This window comes from Pagrus major, chromosome 17 (assembly GCF_040436345.1).
Source record: "Pagrus major chromosome 17, Pma_NU_1.0".
Lineage (NCBI taxonomy): Eukaryota > Metazoa > Chordata > Actinopteri > Spariformes > Sparidae > Pagrus > Pagrus major.
In genome coordinates, this window is record NC_133231.1 from 25,233,869 (window position 1) to 25,251,200 (window position 17,332).

A 17,332-nucleotide genomic window follows, 5' to 3' on the forward strand; every position below is an offset into this window, starting at 1 on the left:
GAAGCAATCTTAATATTTCCTCTAGTTCCAGTTTACTGTGACGCAGTATTTATGATGTTATTTTTACCTGTAAGTTGGAGCCTCATCTGCGTCTGTACTGTTCACTTCAGGTTCAAGTTTAGTCCAGTCACTGGAGTCCTGCTGCAGAGCACAATCATTTTACAAGTAAGTGGAAAGGACTTGTTTTGCAGCATCACGTAAATGAGCAAATAAACTGAACAATTTAATGAATACAAGGTATTACCATTGCACTTCCACAGTCCTCATGCTCAAGGCTTCTTGAAGGACCTTGTGAAGACACATAGGATTTTCTTTAAACAACGTCATGTTAATATATAAACTTATATGGTGACTTCTCATATTTTTTTTCTGGTATAACACTATATTCTACATAGCTCTGCTAGCCAGGCATCCCCAGACCAATTCACAAATCCGATTAGTCGGGAATCTCTTCGCTCATTTTCCATTTCAAAGGGTGTTATCAACGGGCACAGACAAAATGCTTCTGGATGCAATGGGATAGACCTCCAACCAATCAGAGCAACGAAACATTGAAACTACTTTGATAATCAATTTATTGATCTGAATAACTTTTTAAGAGGGAAAGGGTCCAAATTCTCTGATTCCAGCCTCTTAAATGAGAAAATGTTTTCTGTTTCCAGTTACTCCTCTGTAACAGTAAACTGAATTTTTCACCATTTACTGACATTTTATAGACCAAACAACTAATTGATTTATTGAGAAATTAATCGACAGGATACTCTTTTGCCCAATAGTTTAAACAGGTTTCTTGATAGCTCAGCTTCTCAAAATACAAAACTGAGAACAGTGAACCATTTTGTCAAAAATCTGAAGAAAAAAAGATTGGCAAAATGAAACACTTTGTATTTTTATATTTTGTACTGTATCACACTTCAATGTAGGTGGGTTAAAAACAGACCCATGTCAAGGCTACAAAATGCCCAAAATGTGATAATACCAGTTTTTAGAGAATTTCTTTTTGGATTTTAAAATGACATATTACTTACATTTAAAAAAATACATTTTCTCATCCTCGTACTTTGTATTTTATTTTGATTTATGACAAGATACTTGATGTATTTACACCCATCTATGTTAATTAGCACAAAACTCTGATGTAGGGCTGTTTGTCGGGTTAGATCTCCAAAAACCGTCAGTGACTAAAAAATCCCGACTAAAAGTTTGAACTCAGCTTAAAATGATACAGACCACAATCTGCATTTGACATTTCTGACATTCAAATATTGATATAATAATAATTAATTTAATTTAAAAAAAAAAATTCCCACAGCCTACCTTCAGATCCTGAGCTGATGTCTGACAGCCTCTGCACCAGATCTCTCCTGTTCATCTTATTGAAAACCTCCCTGATCACCTCCTCAGACTGTTTGCCGTAGAGCTCCACCATCAGCTCCACTGTCTGAACTCTGTCTGCAGTCTCCAGTCGGTGTCTTGGGATTTCTTGGCCTTCCTTCATTTCAGTGTTCAGCAGGACATGCTTGAATTTCTCAAGATCCCCGAGACTGAAATCTTCCAGCGTTTCCAAAAGCTTCTCCTGAAGTGATGTCATGGTTACTTCCTGATGGATACAGTACAGACATGTGTTTGTTTTTGTTGTTGTTGTTGTTTTTTACAAACACAAACTTATCGTTGTGTATTTTTTTCTTTAGCAACATCAAAGCAAAAAAAAAAGAAAAAGGATTTTCCTCATCATTTTCCTTTTTAATTCCTATAAACTGATTACTACCACCTGATCTAACACAACATATTCTTGTTTTCTCTAACAAATAATCACTTAGTGCTGTGAGAGAAATATCCACTTTATAACATTTGGTGTCCTTTGTATCGTCATTTAAAATGTTCAAGATGAGGATGTTTTCACCCTACATTTATTGAATGAAAGCTGTGATGTGTAAAGTCAAACTCACTCTCTCAGATGATGCAGGTGGATGTTTACCCACAGAGTGTTTCTCTGAGGAGGAAAGAAATAAAAATGGACTCAGAGGGTTATAATCTAATTACACAAAAAGACTATAATCAACTTTAATAAGGTTCACTCACTTAGAAATAAAAATTAAAAAAATCACTGCAAAATGATACATAATCATAAACACTTTCACAATCTAAAACAATCAAATACAAAAGCCCGAAACAAATACGAACCTCGTTAAACTAACAACATTCAGTTTTTGTTGAGACAGTGTGAGTTGATTTGATTATTTCATTAATGATTTATTGATCCATGCCCATCCCTTATGTTTTTCTTATTATGAATTATAAAATGTATTTATGAGACCTTTATGAGACACTTTTTGTCTTCTTAGTCTTACCTATGAGTCCTGAGCTGGGCTTTGACAACCTCTGAACCACATCAGTCCTCTTCATGTCCATGAAAACCTCCCTGGTTAACTCCACAGACTGTTGGCCGTAGGTCTGAACCATCTGATTCACTGTTACTGCTCTGTTTGCTGCATGAGTCAACGCCCATAAGATATGTGGGAGGTTCTTCTGGGAGACAATCGACCTCAGAATCTTCTTGAATTTCTTGAGCTCCTTCTCACTCAAATCATTCAGAGTTTCCAAAAGCAGCTGTTGAACAGCTGCTATTGTTGCTACCTGAAATAATCAATACATTCATGAGACATTTATTTAATCCAATGGGGACAATTAGAAATGTGTCTCTTTGAAGCTTGTCCATGTTATTATAAACGTGGGTGTTTCAGCTGGATCACACAAGTTATTGATCCATTTAGTAATCGCTGTTGATTGATCGCAGTATGTGCACTTTTTTATTGATTGATTAGTATGTTCACCTGATCTATTGATTTATTTTTTTAAGTAACACAATGTACAAAGCAAAAGAGTATTACTGTTTCTGGTTTCGCTTTAAGTCTTATAAACTGTTTTTTTTATTTTATTTTAATTCACAGGCTGCACATCTTCTCACAAACACTGAAATAAGTCACGGTGGCTCAAAGAAAATGTTTTCATTATTTCATGTCATATATTTCCTTTATGCTTTAAAAAAGGTTTAAAGTACAATAAACATGTTTCTGATGGATAAACTTTTGATTCTAAATGAAAAACAATTAAAATTCAGGAAAGATCCTGAGTTTAATCTCAGTGGTAAAGATATCATATCATTATTATATTAAATTAAGAGCTCGGCCTGAATGCAGCTTCAGTTCTGTGATGAATAAACATATAATTAATAAATCATGAGTTTGGGTCGTATCATTATTTAAAATGTTAAATATGATGATCATTTTTAACAGCTGTCGAAGGAAAGCTGTGTTGTATGAAGTCAGATGTGACATTACTCACTTTGTGGATCAGTGCAGAGCGGTGTTCATCTGCAGAGTGTTTCTCTGAGGAGAGAAGAGGTAGAAAGTCACTCATAACTGATGACTGGTCTAACAGCTTTAAATTATAAATGATCAGGCAATATTGCCTCATGAAAATAAACAAAACACAAAAAAAGTTAATCCTCCTCAACTGTGGCAAATAAATTGTCATTTCTACCCACTCTCTTAGTCATAATATATTCTGTACACCAGCTGATGTGTCTTCTCTACATTAAAACTATTATCATTTATAATGTAAATAGAACACAAAGCTTATAAACTCAGACATGTTATATACCAGTTACATGATTTTAACATGTTTTTATCTTTATCGTCTTACTTTTGGATCCTGAGCTGCTGTCTGACAACCTCTGCACCAGATCAGTCCTCTTCACCCTCTTTAAAATCTCCTTTGTCTTCTCCACAGACTGTTGGCTGTAGTTCAGCACTATTATAAACACTGTGTGCTGCACGTGTGTTGTCTGTGATCGCAGCATTAATGGGCTGTATGGGAAGTGTTTCATGTAGTCGATTTGAATCAACAGGGTATATTTAAACCTCTTGAGCTCTGCATCGCTCAAATCTTTCAGTGTTTCCAAAAGCAGCTCTATAACAGACTCCATCGATTCCACCTGTTAAATTCAGAGAAAATGTTCATGAGATTAAAATACAGTTTCTCAGCAAGGATGATGACAAATGTTTCTGTTCACATCTCATCAATGTCTCTGTTTAAGAAATGTGGATATGGTAAGAGTACATCAGCACAAAGTGATAACATTTATTTCAACTGATCACATATACCTGTTTTTATTATGTGTATACAGTTCTTTCTTCCTTGTGATATCAAATTGATTTACTTAAATCCTCTAGTCTAAGGTGATGTCTTCAAATGTCTTGCTTTGTTCGGCCAACAGCCCAGAACCCAAAGATATTCAGTTTATAATGTCACAAAACAGAGAAAAGCAGAAGATCCTCATAGATGCTGGAACCAGAGAGTGATTGGCATCTTTTTTATTTAAAAAAATTACTCAGTTGATGTATTAATTGTCAAAATGTTGATCAGCTAACAGATTAATTATCTTAGCTTTAGTTTAAAGTCAGACAGATGTGACATCACTCACTTTCTGGATCAGTGCAGGCCAATCTTCATCCACAGAGTGTTTCTCTGAGGAGAGAGGAAACATAAAAAAGACTCATGAATGATTCATTTAACAACATAATCAGACTGTGTGACTATAATGATTCTAATATTAAAGATTTATTGTAAAATGTCCAGAAAATCTACTTTATAGTAACATCATAAAAAAATCAATATCAAGTTTCTCCTGATAAACACTTTATTATTATCTATTAAACTGTGTTAAATGTTCAAACACTGACATATGAATTAAAATAACTACAGGACTCATTTCACACATTAATTCATTTATATAGGTCACCTACCTTTCTCTGTGGTATTCACACCAAACACTTCAGCTGACGAACCTGCAGCAGCTGCAACACAGTTAATGACAACTGTTATTGCATTAATAAATACTCTGTGTGTAACCTTTATGTGTACTTGTCTTGAGTATAATACTGAGTCCTGAGAATAAAAAGCCTTTAATGTTTCAGTTTCAGGTGTGTGAACTGAAGGCAGGAGGAGGTCATGATTACAGAGATCACAGAGGGAATCAATGAGAAAACACTGTGATTAATTAACTTACACAGACTATCTCTCTCCACAGTGGAGTGTAGTGTACGTCAAAGCAAAGACACACAAAAAGACAATTCAACAGATTCATGTGAAATTATGTCGACAACATTAGATAAATTCCTATCAGGCCATTAACAGTACAAGACTGGTAATAATGAACTCAATGGACCAAAAACAAACAAGATGTGGCCCAATAAAGAAGAGTGTTTTCAATAAAAAGATGTTGAGCCCTTTGAAAACACAACATTTACAAAAAAAGGACCAAAGATTCAGATTCATTCAGATCTTGACTTTAAAGTCAAAATCCAAAATATTCAACTCTGAAGTAATCTCTGTCTAATTTCATATTTATTATTATTATTATTTTATTTTTTGTACCAGTACATTGAATTAGTTAGATTTGCCACTTCAAAAATTAAGTATATATTTTTCAGAGTGGAAAAGTCATTCCTTTATTCTGAAGATAACGTAGAACTAACTGTGAAGTTTCTATGGTTCAGTTTTTGTTGCGACTGTGTTTGACAGGTGATGATTCAACTCTCTGGTATTGTTGCTGTCATGGCAGGTCTATACGGTGCTGTTGTATTGATTTATATTATAAACTTCATCTGATATTTTGCACCAGAGATCAAAAGATTTTGTAACAGTGTGTCTTTGTCTGTTATTATGAATTAATGTGACAGTTGTCCCCCTATCTTACCTTTGGGTCCTGAGCTGGTCTCTGACAGCCTCTGCACCAGATCAGTCCGGTTCATGTCCATTAAAACCTCCCTGGTCAGCTCCACAGACTTTTGACCGCATGTCTCCACCATCACATCCACCAGTGACTCTACCATGTCTCCCTTCTGCAGTCTGTTCCAGGTAATCTGTGGAAGGCTCCTCTGGAAGAACGTGAACTGCAGAAACCATGTGAAGGTCTTTTGCTCTTCATAACTCAGATCATTGAGTGTTTCCAAAAGCAGCTCTTTAACAGCCCCCATCGTCGCAGCCTGGAAAATGTACATGTTCATAGAGAAAACGTTATTTCTTTTAAGATCAGCTTCAGTTCTGTGAGGAAACTGTTTGAGATAAAGAATTTTGTGTTTATCATCAATTGTAATGTTCAAGATGAAAATGATTTTGATCTTCATCCACTGGATAAAAGCTGCACTGTGTGAAGTCTGAGTGATGTGACATACTCACTCTCTGCATCAGTGAAGGCCGATGTTTCTCTGAGGAAAGAAGAAATTAAAAAACATACATCCTTAAAAGTCAAACTCTTCATTTAAATTCAATAATACTATGCAGCATTTATCAGCAGCCACTGTCCTCAACACTTTTTTTGAACAAACTCAAGTTCAGCCTGTTTTAAATATCCAACCACGCAGTAAATTGCGAAGCTTGTTTACACTTTTCAATGTAGGTGGGTTAAAAACGGACCCATGTCAAGGCTACAAAATGCCCAAAATGTGATAATACCAGTTTGTAGAGAATTTATTTTTGTATTTCAAAATGACATATTACTTACCTTTTAATAAAATACATTTTCTCATCCTCGTACTTGGTATTTTATTTTGATTTATGACAAGATACTTGATGTATTAACACCCATCTATGTTAATTAGCACATAACTCTGATGTAGGGCTTTTTGTCAAGTTAGATCTCCAAAAACCGTCAGTGACTAGAAAATCAGGACTAAAAGTTTGAACTTAGCTTAAAATGATACAGACCACAATCTGCATACCAGATTTCTGACATTCAAATATAGTTTTTTTCCCACAGCCTACCTTCAGATCCTGAGCTGATGTCTGACAGCCTCTGTACCAGATCTCTCCTGTTCATCTTATTGAAAACCTCCCTGATCACCTCCTCAGAGTGTTGGCCGTAGAGCTCCACCATCAGCTCCACTGTCTGAACTCTGTCTGCAGTCTCCATTCGGTGTCTTGGGATTTCTTGGCCTTCCTTCATTTCAGTGTTCAGCAGGACATGCTTGAATTTTTCCAGATCCCAGAGACTGAAATCTTCCAGCGTTTCCAAAAGCTTCTCCTGAAGCAGTGTCACAGACACTTCCTGATGGATTTAATATAAACAGGGGACATTTATATAACTTACTTTTTCACCCTACATTTATTGAATGAAAGCTGTGATGTGTAAAGTCAAACTCACTCTCTCAGATGATGCAGGTGGATGTTTACCCACAGAGTGTTTCTCTGAGGAGGAAAGAAATAAAAAATTGACTCAGAGGGTTATAATCTAATTACACAAAAAGAGTATAATCAACAATCAGGTTCACTTACTTTAAAAAGAAATACAAATTTAAAATTTCACAGCAAAATGATACATAATCATAAACAATGTTAGTTGAGACAGTGTGAGTTGTTGATTTGATTATTTCATTAATGATTTATTGATCCATGTCCATCCCTTATGTTTTTTTTATTTTGAATTATAAAATGTATTTATTAGACCTTCATGAGACACTTTTCGTCTTCTTAGTCTTACCTATGAGTCCTGAGCTGGGCTTTGACAACCTCTTCATGTCCATGAAAACCTCCCTGGTTAACTCCACAGACTGTTGGCCGTAGGTCTGAACCATCTGATTCACTGTTACTGCTCTGTCTGCTGCAAAACTTAACACCCATGAGATATGTGGGAGGTTCTTCTGGGAGACAATCGACCTCAGAATCTTCTTGAATTTCTTGAGCTCCATGTCACTCAAATCATTCAGAGTTTCCAAAAGCAGCTGTTGAACGGCTGCTAATGTTGCTACCTGAAATAATCAAGACATTCATGAGACATTTATTTAATCCAATGGGGACAATTAGAAATGTGTCTCTTTGAAGCTTGTCAATGTTATTATTAACGTGGGTGTTTCAGCTGGATCACACAAGTTATTGATCCATTTGGTAATCGCTGTTGATTGATCGGAGTATGTGAACTTTTTTTATTGATTAGTACGTTGACCTGGTCTATTTATTCATTTATTTTAAGTAACACAATGTACAAAGCAAAAGAGGATTACTGTTTCTGGCTTCGCTTTAAGTCTTATGAGCTGGTTTTTATTTTATTTTAATTTACAGGCTGCACATCTTCTCACAAACACTGAATTAAGTCACAGTGGCTCAAAGAAAATGTTTTCATTATTTCATGTCATATATTTCCTTTATGCTTTGGAAATGGTTTAAAGTACAATAAACAGATGTTTCTGATGAATGAACTTTTCTAAATGAAAAACAATTAAAATTCAGGAAAGATCCTGAGTTTAATCTCAGTGGTAAAGATATCATTTCATTATTATATTAAATTAAGAGCTCGGCCTGAATGCAGCTTCAGTTCTGTGATGAATAAACATGTAATTAATAAATCATTAGTGTGGGTCGTATCATTATTTAAAATGTTAAATATGATGATCATTTTTAACAGCTGTCGAAGGAAAGCTGTGTTGTATGAAGTCAGATGTGACATTACTCACTTTGTGGATCAGTGCAGAGCGGTGTTCATCTGCAGAGTGTTTCTCTGAGGAGAGAAGAGGTAGAAAGTCACTCATAACTGATGACTGGTCTAACAGCTTAAAATTAAAATGATCAGGCAATATTGCCTCATGAAAATAAACAAAACACAAAATTACAGTTAAACCTCCTCAACAGTGGCATATAAATTGTCATTTCTACCCACTCTCTTAGTCATAATATATTCTGTACATCAGCTGATGTCTTCTCTACATTAAAACTATTATCATTTATAATGTAAATGGAAGACAAAGTTTATAAACTCAGACATGTTATATACCAGTTACATGATTTTAACATGTTTTTATCTTTATTGTCTTACTTTTGGATCCTGAGCTGCTGTCTGACAACCTCTGCACCAGATCAGTCCTCTTCACCATCTTTAAAATATCCTTTGTCTTCTCCACAGACTGTTGGCTGTAATTCAGCACTATTATAAACACTGTGTCCTGCACGTGTGTTGTCTGTGTTAGCAGCATTAATGCAGAGTTTAGGAAGCTGAAGTCAGTTTGACTCAACAGTGTATCTTTAAACTCTTTGAGCTCTGCATCGCTCAAATCTTTCAGTGTTTCCAAAAGCAGCTCTATAACAGACTCCATCGATTCCACCTGTTAAATTCAGAGAAAATTTTCATTAGATTAAAGTGTGATTTCTCAGCAAGGATGATTACAAATCTTTCTGTTCACATCTCATCAATGTCTGTGTTTAAGAAATGTGGATATGGTAAGAGTACATCAGCACAAAGTGATAACATTTATTTCAATTGATCACATATACCTGTTTTATTTCAAACCACTTGTATACATGTATACATTTCTAGTGTAACCAAATCCATTTACTTTATCTTCTTTTACAGTTATTTTATTTCTGTTAACAGGTTCATGACATTTTATTTTAACTCTTTGAGAGTTAAAATAAGGTGAACACAAGAACAAACTGACTGCAGCTTCAGTTCTGACAAACCTTCAGATAAAAATAAATAATTTGTTTTTAGTCATCATTTATAATATTCAAGATTAATTTCATTCTACTTCTATTCAATGAGAACTGTATTGTTTAAAGTAGCACTGCAAATAACCATTATTATAAACAATTATAATAAAATAAATGTCGCTAACAGTACATATCACAATTTCAAGGTGACGCATTCAAATGTCTTGCTTTGTTCGGTCAACAGTCCAAAACCCAAAGATATTCAGTTTACAAAGCAGAAGATCCTCACAGACGCTGGAACCAGAGAGTGTTTGGCATTTCTTTTATTTAAAGAAATTACTCAGTTGATTTATTGATAATCAAAATGTTGATCAGCTAACAGATTAATTATCTTAGCTTAAGTTTAAAGTCAGACAGATGTGACATCACTCACTTTCTGGATCAGTGCAGGCCAATCTTCATCCACAGAGTGTTTCTCTGAGGAGAGAGGAAACATAAAAAAGACTCATGAATGATTCATTTAACAGCATAATCAGATTGTGTGACTATAATGATTCTAATATTAAGGATTTATTGTAAAGTGCCCAGAAACTCTACTTAATCGTAACATCATAAAAAATCAATAACAAGTTTCTCCCGATAAACACTTTCTTATTATCTATTAAACTGTGTTAAATGTTCATACACTGACATATGAATTAAAATAACTACAGGACTCATTTCATTCATTTATATAGGTCACCTACCTTTCATTAATAAATACTCTGTGTGTAACCTTTATGTGTACTTGTCTTGAGTATAATACTGAGTCCTGAGAATAAAAAACCTTTAATGTTTCAGTTTCAGGTGTGTGGACTGAAGGCAGGAGGAGGTCATGATTACTGAGATCACAGAGGGAATCAATGAGAAAACACTGTGATTAATTAACTTACACAGACTATCTCTCTCCACAGTGGAGTGTAGTGTATGTCAAAGCAAAGACATACAAAAAGACAATTCAACAGATTCATGTAAAATTATGTCGACAACATTAGATAAATTCCTATCAGGCCATTAACAATACAAGACTGGTAATAATGAACTCAATGGACCAAAAACAAACAAGATGTGGCCCAATAAAGAAGAGTGTTTTCAATAAAAAGATGTTGAGCCCTTTGAAAACACAACATTTACAAAAAAAGGACCAAAGATTCAGATTCATTCAGATCTTGACTTTAAAGTCAAAATCCAAAATATTCAACTCTGAAGTAATCTCTGTCTAATTTCATATTTATTATTATTATTTTATTATTTCGCACCCGCAAATTGAATTAGTTAGATTTGCCACTTCAAAAATTAAGTATATATTTTTTCAGAGTGGAAAAGTCATTCCTTTATTTTAAAGATAACGTAGAACTAACTGTGAAGTTTCTATGGTTCAGTGTTTGTTGCGACTGTGTTTGACAGGTGATGATTCAACTCTCTGGTATTGTTGCTGTCATGGCAGGTCTATACGGTGCTGTTGCATTGATTTATATTATAAACTTCATCTGATATTTTGCACCAGAGTTCAAAAGATTGTGTAACAGTGTGTCTTTGTCTGTTATTATGAATTAATGTGACAGTTGTCCTCCTATCTTACCTTTGGGTCCTGAGCTGGTCTCTGACAGCCTCTGCACCAGATCAGTCCGGTTCATGTCCATTAAAACCTCCCTGGTCACCTCCACAGACTTTTGACCGCATGTCTCCACCATCACATCCACCAGTGACTCTGCCATGTCTTCCTTCTGCAGTCTGCCCCAGGGAATCTGTGGAAGGCTCCTCTGGAAGAACGTGAACTGCAGAAACAATGTGAAGGTCTTTTGCTCTTCATAACTCAGATCACTGAGTGTTTCCAAAAGCAGCTCTTTAACAGCCCCCATCGTCGCAGCCTGGAAAATGTACATGTTCATAGAGAAAACGTTATTTCTTTTAAGATGTGTTTTATATAAGAACAGTACTGAGCTCAGTGTCATCTCAGCTTCAGTTCTGTGAGAAACATCAAATGTAATTCATGTTTGGTTTAATAATCATCATTAATGTTGAGTTCATTTTAAACCTGAATCTCACTGAATAAAAACTGTACTCTGCATGGTCAGATATGATATTACTCACTTTTTTGAACAGTGCAGACTGGTGTTCATCCACAGAGAGTTTTTCTGAAGAGAAACAAAGAATGAAAGAAATTAAAAATAATTATTGTTGTTAATTATACATCGGGCATGACTGCTTTGTAAAAAAAGATTTCAAAACAAAACACTCAACATAAAATTAAACTCAAAGCTCATCAAAAGTTACATCTAACTTTTCACAGATATTTTTCTCCCTCTCCTGAAATGATTTTAATAATAATTAATCCTAAAATATATTTATGATTTATGTTTGTTTTCTCTACAATATAAATTATTTTATTTAAAATGCAAAGAGAAGAGGACATATATTATAAACATGTCTTGTCTTTATTGTCTTACTTTTGGGTCTTGAGCTGCTGTCTGACAACCTCTGCACCAGATCAGTCCTTTTCATTGTCTTTAAAATCTCTTTGGCCCTCTCCACAGACTGTTGGCCATAGTACTCCACCATTAAACACACTGTGCCCTGCTTGTCTGCTTTATCCAGCAGGCCCAATGGGATGTTTTTTGCTTTCTGCTGCATCAATAGGACAGATGAGTGTCCCTTGTGGTAAACTAGATGCAGGGTGATCTTGAACGTCTCGAGCTCTGCTTTACTCAAATCTGTCAGTGTTTCTGAAAGCAGCTCTATGACAGACTCCATCGTTTCCACCTGATAAATTCAGAGAAAATGTTCATGAGATAAAAGTACAGTTTCTCAGCAAGGATGATTACAGATTTTTCTTTTCTAATCTCATCAATGTCTGTGCTTTAGAAATGTGGATGTGGTAAGAGAGCATCAGCCATATAAAAAAGTAATGATACAGTGGATAAATTGTCCAGTTGATCACCTTTACCTGTTTTTTTGTTCTTTTTACAAACTGTATTTTATTTTCATGAGAAGATTCATGACTTTATTTCACTGCCTGGGTGTAACTCTTTTACAGTCTGTGTTATAAAACCTGTATGAGCCTCCTGGTTTAACAACAGAGTTGCTTTTATTACCTCAATTGCATCTTTTCTTCTAAAGTAAAAAAGTTTTTTTTGTCAAAGTTAGAAAAACAAAAAATGTACAATATATTTCCTTAGATGTAGATATAACACATATTCTTAACATTATTTTTTAATAACATTCAGGCTTCAGACCTCATGTGCACATTATGCAGCCTGATCAGCTTCAGTTCTGTGAGGAAACTGTTTGAGATAAAGAATTTTGTGTTTATCATCAATTGTAATGTTCAAGATGAAAATGATTTTCAATCTTCATCCACTGGATAAAAGCTGCACTGTGTGAAGTCTGAGTGATGTGACATACTCACTCTCTGCATCAGTGAAGGCCGATGTTTCTCTGAGAAGAGAAGAAATCAAAAAACACTTATTAGTAATTGATTTAACACCAGAATTATGAACATATAAAATACAAGCTTTTTATACATATTACCCCATTTTCCAATTGTTCTTGTATCTGTACATAATACAATATAAAACATATGAGCTGCATGTGAGTGTGTGACAGTTTGTTGTTTTTCACATATTTCTGTCCTTTTTGCTTTACCTTTGGTTCCTGGGCTGGTGTCTATCAATCTCTGCACCAGATCAGTCCTGTTCATCTTCTCTAAAACATGTCTGGTCAACCATGAACACTGTGTGACACTGTACGTCTCCACCATCAGCTCCACGATGTCCCGTGTGTTTGTCACTTTCAGTTTGCTAATTGAGAAGAGTGGGAAACCTTTCTCCAAATCAATGAGTGACTTGAATTTTTCAAGCTCCTCAGAACTCAAATAATTCAATGTTTCACAAAGCCTCTTCTTAGTGGACACTTTTTCTACCTGGAAAATGAAAAGGACATAACATCATATCAGTATATGCAGTCCAGGATGTAAGGTGTTTGTGTGATCTACTACCATGACTGGAAACTTACTGACATTTGGCTTTTCTTATTTAATCATCACGATTACACACTGATATTTGTTCTGTAAAGGCAGATTGTTAATTCCTCCACACAGTGGGTCACTAAATAGATTAAAATGAAAGGAATCATCACAGTCAGCAGATTTCAACACATTTTGGACTGAAGTGTTGGACAGCGCTCTCCGGCATTATTAAAACACCAAATGAAGACAATATACTTATTGTCTATTCCAGACAATAAGTAATGATATTGTTTTTATATGTCACATTGTCAGTTAAACAGATCCAAAGATTGATCCTTGCAGAGCAACACAAGTCATTCTACTTTCCTCTGATAAATACTGAAACTGTAAACACAGAGTAGTCCTCACTTTTAAAGTAAGACTTCAAACTTTACTAACTTTAGTCCTTTTCCATTAAGGCAAACCCAGTTCATGAGTCTGACTTCACATTGTCTCAAACTGCAATGAGGCGAACACCAAATCCATATTTAAAATTTGGTTTACCTTAAAATAATAGTCAACACTCAGCAGATGATTTTGAGCATTATTAAAACCATTCATGTTAGTTTGAAAATATTCTGCCTGCTGCACAGTAGAGTAGATTTTGAACCTTTTTCACAACCAAACCAAACAATGGTGACAGAAGAAATATATATATATATACACAGAGCTGCAGTGTATTGGATTTTTTTTTTTCTTTCATCAATTTGAAATTTTGTGAAATGAAAAGTACAGGAGTTATACAATGATGAAATATTATGGAATTAAAATTAAAAAGCTCTGTAAAACAACACAAAACAATAAAGCAAATATCAATAAGCAGTCAAATACCAGCACTGCAACAACAAAAAGACAAGAACTCAATTCAGTACAGGTGTGGCTGTGAGTGTGGCGGAGTGAAAGACTCATCACAGAGTTCAGTCCCTTAAAATGGTGGTAAATGTTGGTAAATACTGCGTCCAACAACCCCAATACAGTTCAGTTTCCATCCAGGTCAGCCACAAAAAGAAAGACAACTCAAAAGTCTGCTCCAGGTTTTACCACTGATCCCTTCAAAATCAGCTTCACTCAGACCAGCAACTCCTTAAGAAACACCAACTGTGAAAAATATACATCCACCAGATGATTCCTGCTCCTGACACAGACAGGGGAAGCAAGGCTCAAGTTTTACCATGAGCTGGCTACAATGACACGTCTTTACAACATGATCTGATGCCCAGGAAACCTGGTGTATCTCTCCTCCACTGACCAAAAAACACTGGTGACTTAAAGCCCACATGTCAATCACAAGCAACAAACTCTTCATATCCAAGAACCCTTAAATCAGAGTAGATGATGCTCTATCAGGCAGACTTCTCTTGTAGGTTAGTTTATGGAAAATAAGATCCATGTGAGTTTTCTTTCAGTATCAAGCCACAAAAAAGCTGTAGCAGGAAGTGTTTCAGTTCATTTGCTGACATCACAAGTCCTGCAATGTGACTATTGCAGACACTGTGATGTCGATGCTGAAACAATATACTGTGCAGTTTTATAAAATTTACATCATATTCACTTAAAATTTGATCTTCAGTTGTATTCACCATTTGAGCCCCTAAAACAGTGATAACATGAGAGACCCAACCTAAACTATCCACACTGCCAATATAATGATTTATATAACTAAGATTTACTCACTTCAGCATCCATTCTCATGAGGTCGCCTATAAGAAGTGGCTGATTTTCAATCAGGATATCATAGAAGAGATCTTTTCCTTGAACTCCACTGGATTTCAGTGGCCCACTGATGAGCTCCCTCATCTTCTCCTCAGCAGTGGGCAGAGTCTTGACTTTATCATAACTCTCTTGTTGGATGACATTTTGGCGGAGGAGCTCATCCAAAATGTGTTGAACATTGCTCACTCTCTTGATCAGCTCAGATTGATGTTTATACACAAAATGTTCATCTGAGGAAAGAAGGTAAAAATTATTCTACAATGACTGATTGGATTTGAAAAGAACATGAAGCCACTTAATATACAGGTTTCATTACAAGAGGCTTTCTAACTTCTACTTTCTGTATCAAAGTTTAGATGATCATCAAATATTAAGAACCGACAATTTAAAAAGATTTTGTAAACATGATTTAGTGTAATTTTGTGTGTATTGCATTCACTGAATTATTTTTAACTGCATGTGGCTCCCAGGAAGAGCACTGACTCATACTACAGTGATGTAGAGCAGGGGTTCCTAAACTTACAACAATACATCATGAATTGCTATAACATCTATATTTATAAACAGGCTATTATACACACAAGCCCACACACAAAATATAATGTGTGAAATTTGTCCAGCATGGAAACTGACTCACATACATACTTAACTAATACAAACATAACAGACACGTTACGACAGACAGCTGAGTGGTGTCGGTCTTCTTATACAGCTCTGGGTGAGAAAGCAATAAAACATTTCTCCTTAAAAGTCAAATCCTTCATTTAAATTCAATAATACTATGCAGCATTTATCAGCGGCCACTGTTACTTTCATGAACCTGAACTCTTTTTTTGAACAAACTCAAGTTCAGCCTGGTTTAAATATCCAACCACGCAGTAAATTACGAAGCAAGTTTATCGTCAGATTCTGGATTTCTAGATATTCTGATCCGTGACCGACAGACAGAGTACAAGGCATTTACAGAGGAGACCTCATACTACCTGTACACCTACCATCTGGTTTGGTATCTACACCAGCTCCTCCAGTTGAGGGTCCTGCAGCTGAAAGAAAATTAGGGAAAATTAAATTAAATTAAATTACTGTTTTACAATGGATCTGTCTTTAAAAAGTGAACTCTGTTTTCACACATGCAACAAACAAATGCCTTCTTTGATGTAAAATGAAGTTATATATATATAATACCTGTGCACCTACCTTCTGCCATTGTATTTACATCAGTCGCTGCCGCTGAGGATCAAGCAGCTGCAAAGAGTTTAAGAAAAATGTAGACTTCAGAACAATGTACTGCTCTTTAACTTTCTGCATACCTCTGTTATCTCATATTTATCTCAGAAACCATTTAAATTTACACAAAGGAATGTGTCAATCAGAAACAGTTTATAAAGGCACCAGAACAAAATAGTACATGGCACATAATGATGCACATCTTTGATCCACCATAAAGGTACAAAGCAGTTTGTTGTAGTGTAGTAAACTCATTTTTAACTATTGTAACCTGAACTAAAGACACAGTTACTTAAGTCAGATCAGTCAGATAGGACAAGTGATTAAAGAAGGGCTGCATGTGGTTATTATTTTCATTGTAGATTGATCTGCTGATTATTGATTGATCAACTGATACTTGTTCAGTCAGAAATATGTCAGAAAACCTTGAAAAAAAAGTGCCATTGGCCAAAAATATATAATTTCAAGTGACTAATTTCAATTAATTAATTTTCAGTTAATTGACTAATTGTTTCAGTTTTACAGTTCAGAAAAAAAAAAGTTTACTTCTAAATATTCTCTAGAAAGTAAACTAACAGAGGAAGTAATGAAAAGTACATTTCTCACATTCAGAGTCTCCTGGAAACCTCCAACAGACAGGACAGCTCTGTGCTGCTGCTACTTTCTCATCAATGCTAGGCTAATTGAGCTAGCATGGCCGTTTTACCCTCCCTCTGTCTCACACACACACACACACACACACACTATTCACGTTAGTTGTCGTCTTCCTAAATACATTTTATTTTATTATTTTATTTTATTACCTTATAGTAGCTTCAGTAGTTTGAGCTGAAGTCCGTCCACTGTTGTTAAATTGACAGTTTA

At 35.2% G+C, this 17,332-nt stretch overlaps 2 protein-coding genes and 1 long non-coding RNA gene across 3 annotated transcripts in view; all 3 read right to left on the bottom strand.

Annotated features, from left to right (window-relative positions):
- Window positions 1-6,976, bottom strand: part of LOC141011507 (uncharacterized) — a 56,566-nt gene extending 49,590 nt beyond the window's left edge. The window contains exons 1-5 of the mRNA XM_073484670.1: window positions 6,829-6,976; window positions 6,244-6,272; window positions 5,762-6,050; window positions 4,809-4,859; window positions 4,487-4,530 (exon numbers count right to left, since the gene is read on the bottom strand). Coding sequence (XP_073340771.1) covers window positions 4,487-4,530; window positions 4,809-4,859; window positions 5,762-6,050; window positions 6,244-6,272; window positions 6,829-6,976 — 561 coding nt within the window. The remainder of the gene's footprint in view (window positions 1-4,486; window positions 4,531-4,808; window positions 4,860-5,761; window positions 6,051-6,243; window positions 6,273-6,828) is intronic.
- A 2,064-nt stretch (window positions 6,977-9,040) lies between these two features.
- Window positions 9,041-12,276, bottom strand: LOC141011508 (uncharacterized). The gene is made up of 6 exons (XM_073484671.1): window positions 11,973-12,276; window positions 11,617-11,660; window positions 11,105-11,393; window positions 9,917-9,960; window positions 9,104-9,158; window positions 9,041-9,048 (listed from the first exon to the last, which is right to left on the bottom strand). The coding sequence occupies exons 1-6, from the start codon at window positions 12,274-12,276 to the stop codon at window positions 9,041-9,043; spliced, it is 744 nt and encodes a 247-aa protein (XP_073340772.1).
- A 3,960-nt stretch (window positions 12,277-16,236) lies between these two features.
- Window positions 16,237-17,325, bottom strand: LOC141011776 (uncharacterized). Its single transcript, XR_012180361.1, has 3 exons — window positions 17,272-17,325; window positions 16,439-16,486; window positions 16,237-16,284 (listed from the first exon to the last, which is right to left on the bottom strand). It is a non-coding gene; the product is annotated as an uncharacterized lncRNA (long non-coding RNA).
- Window positions 17,326-17,332: the final 7 nt, after the last annotated feature.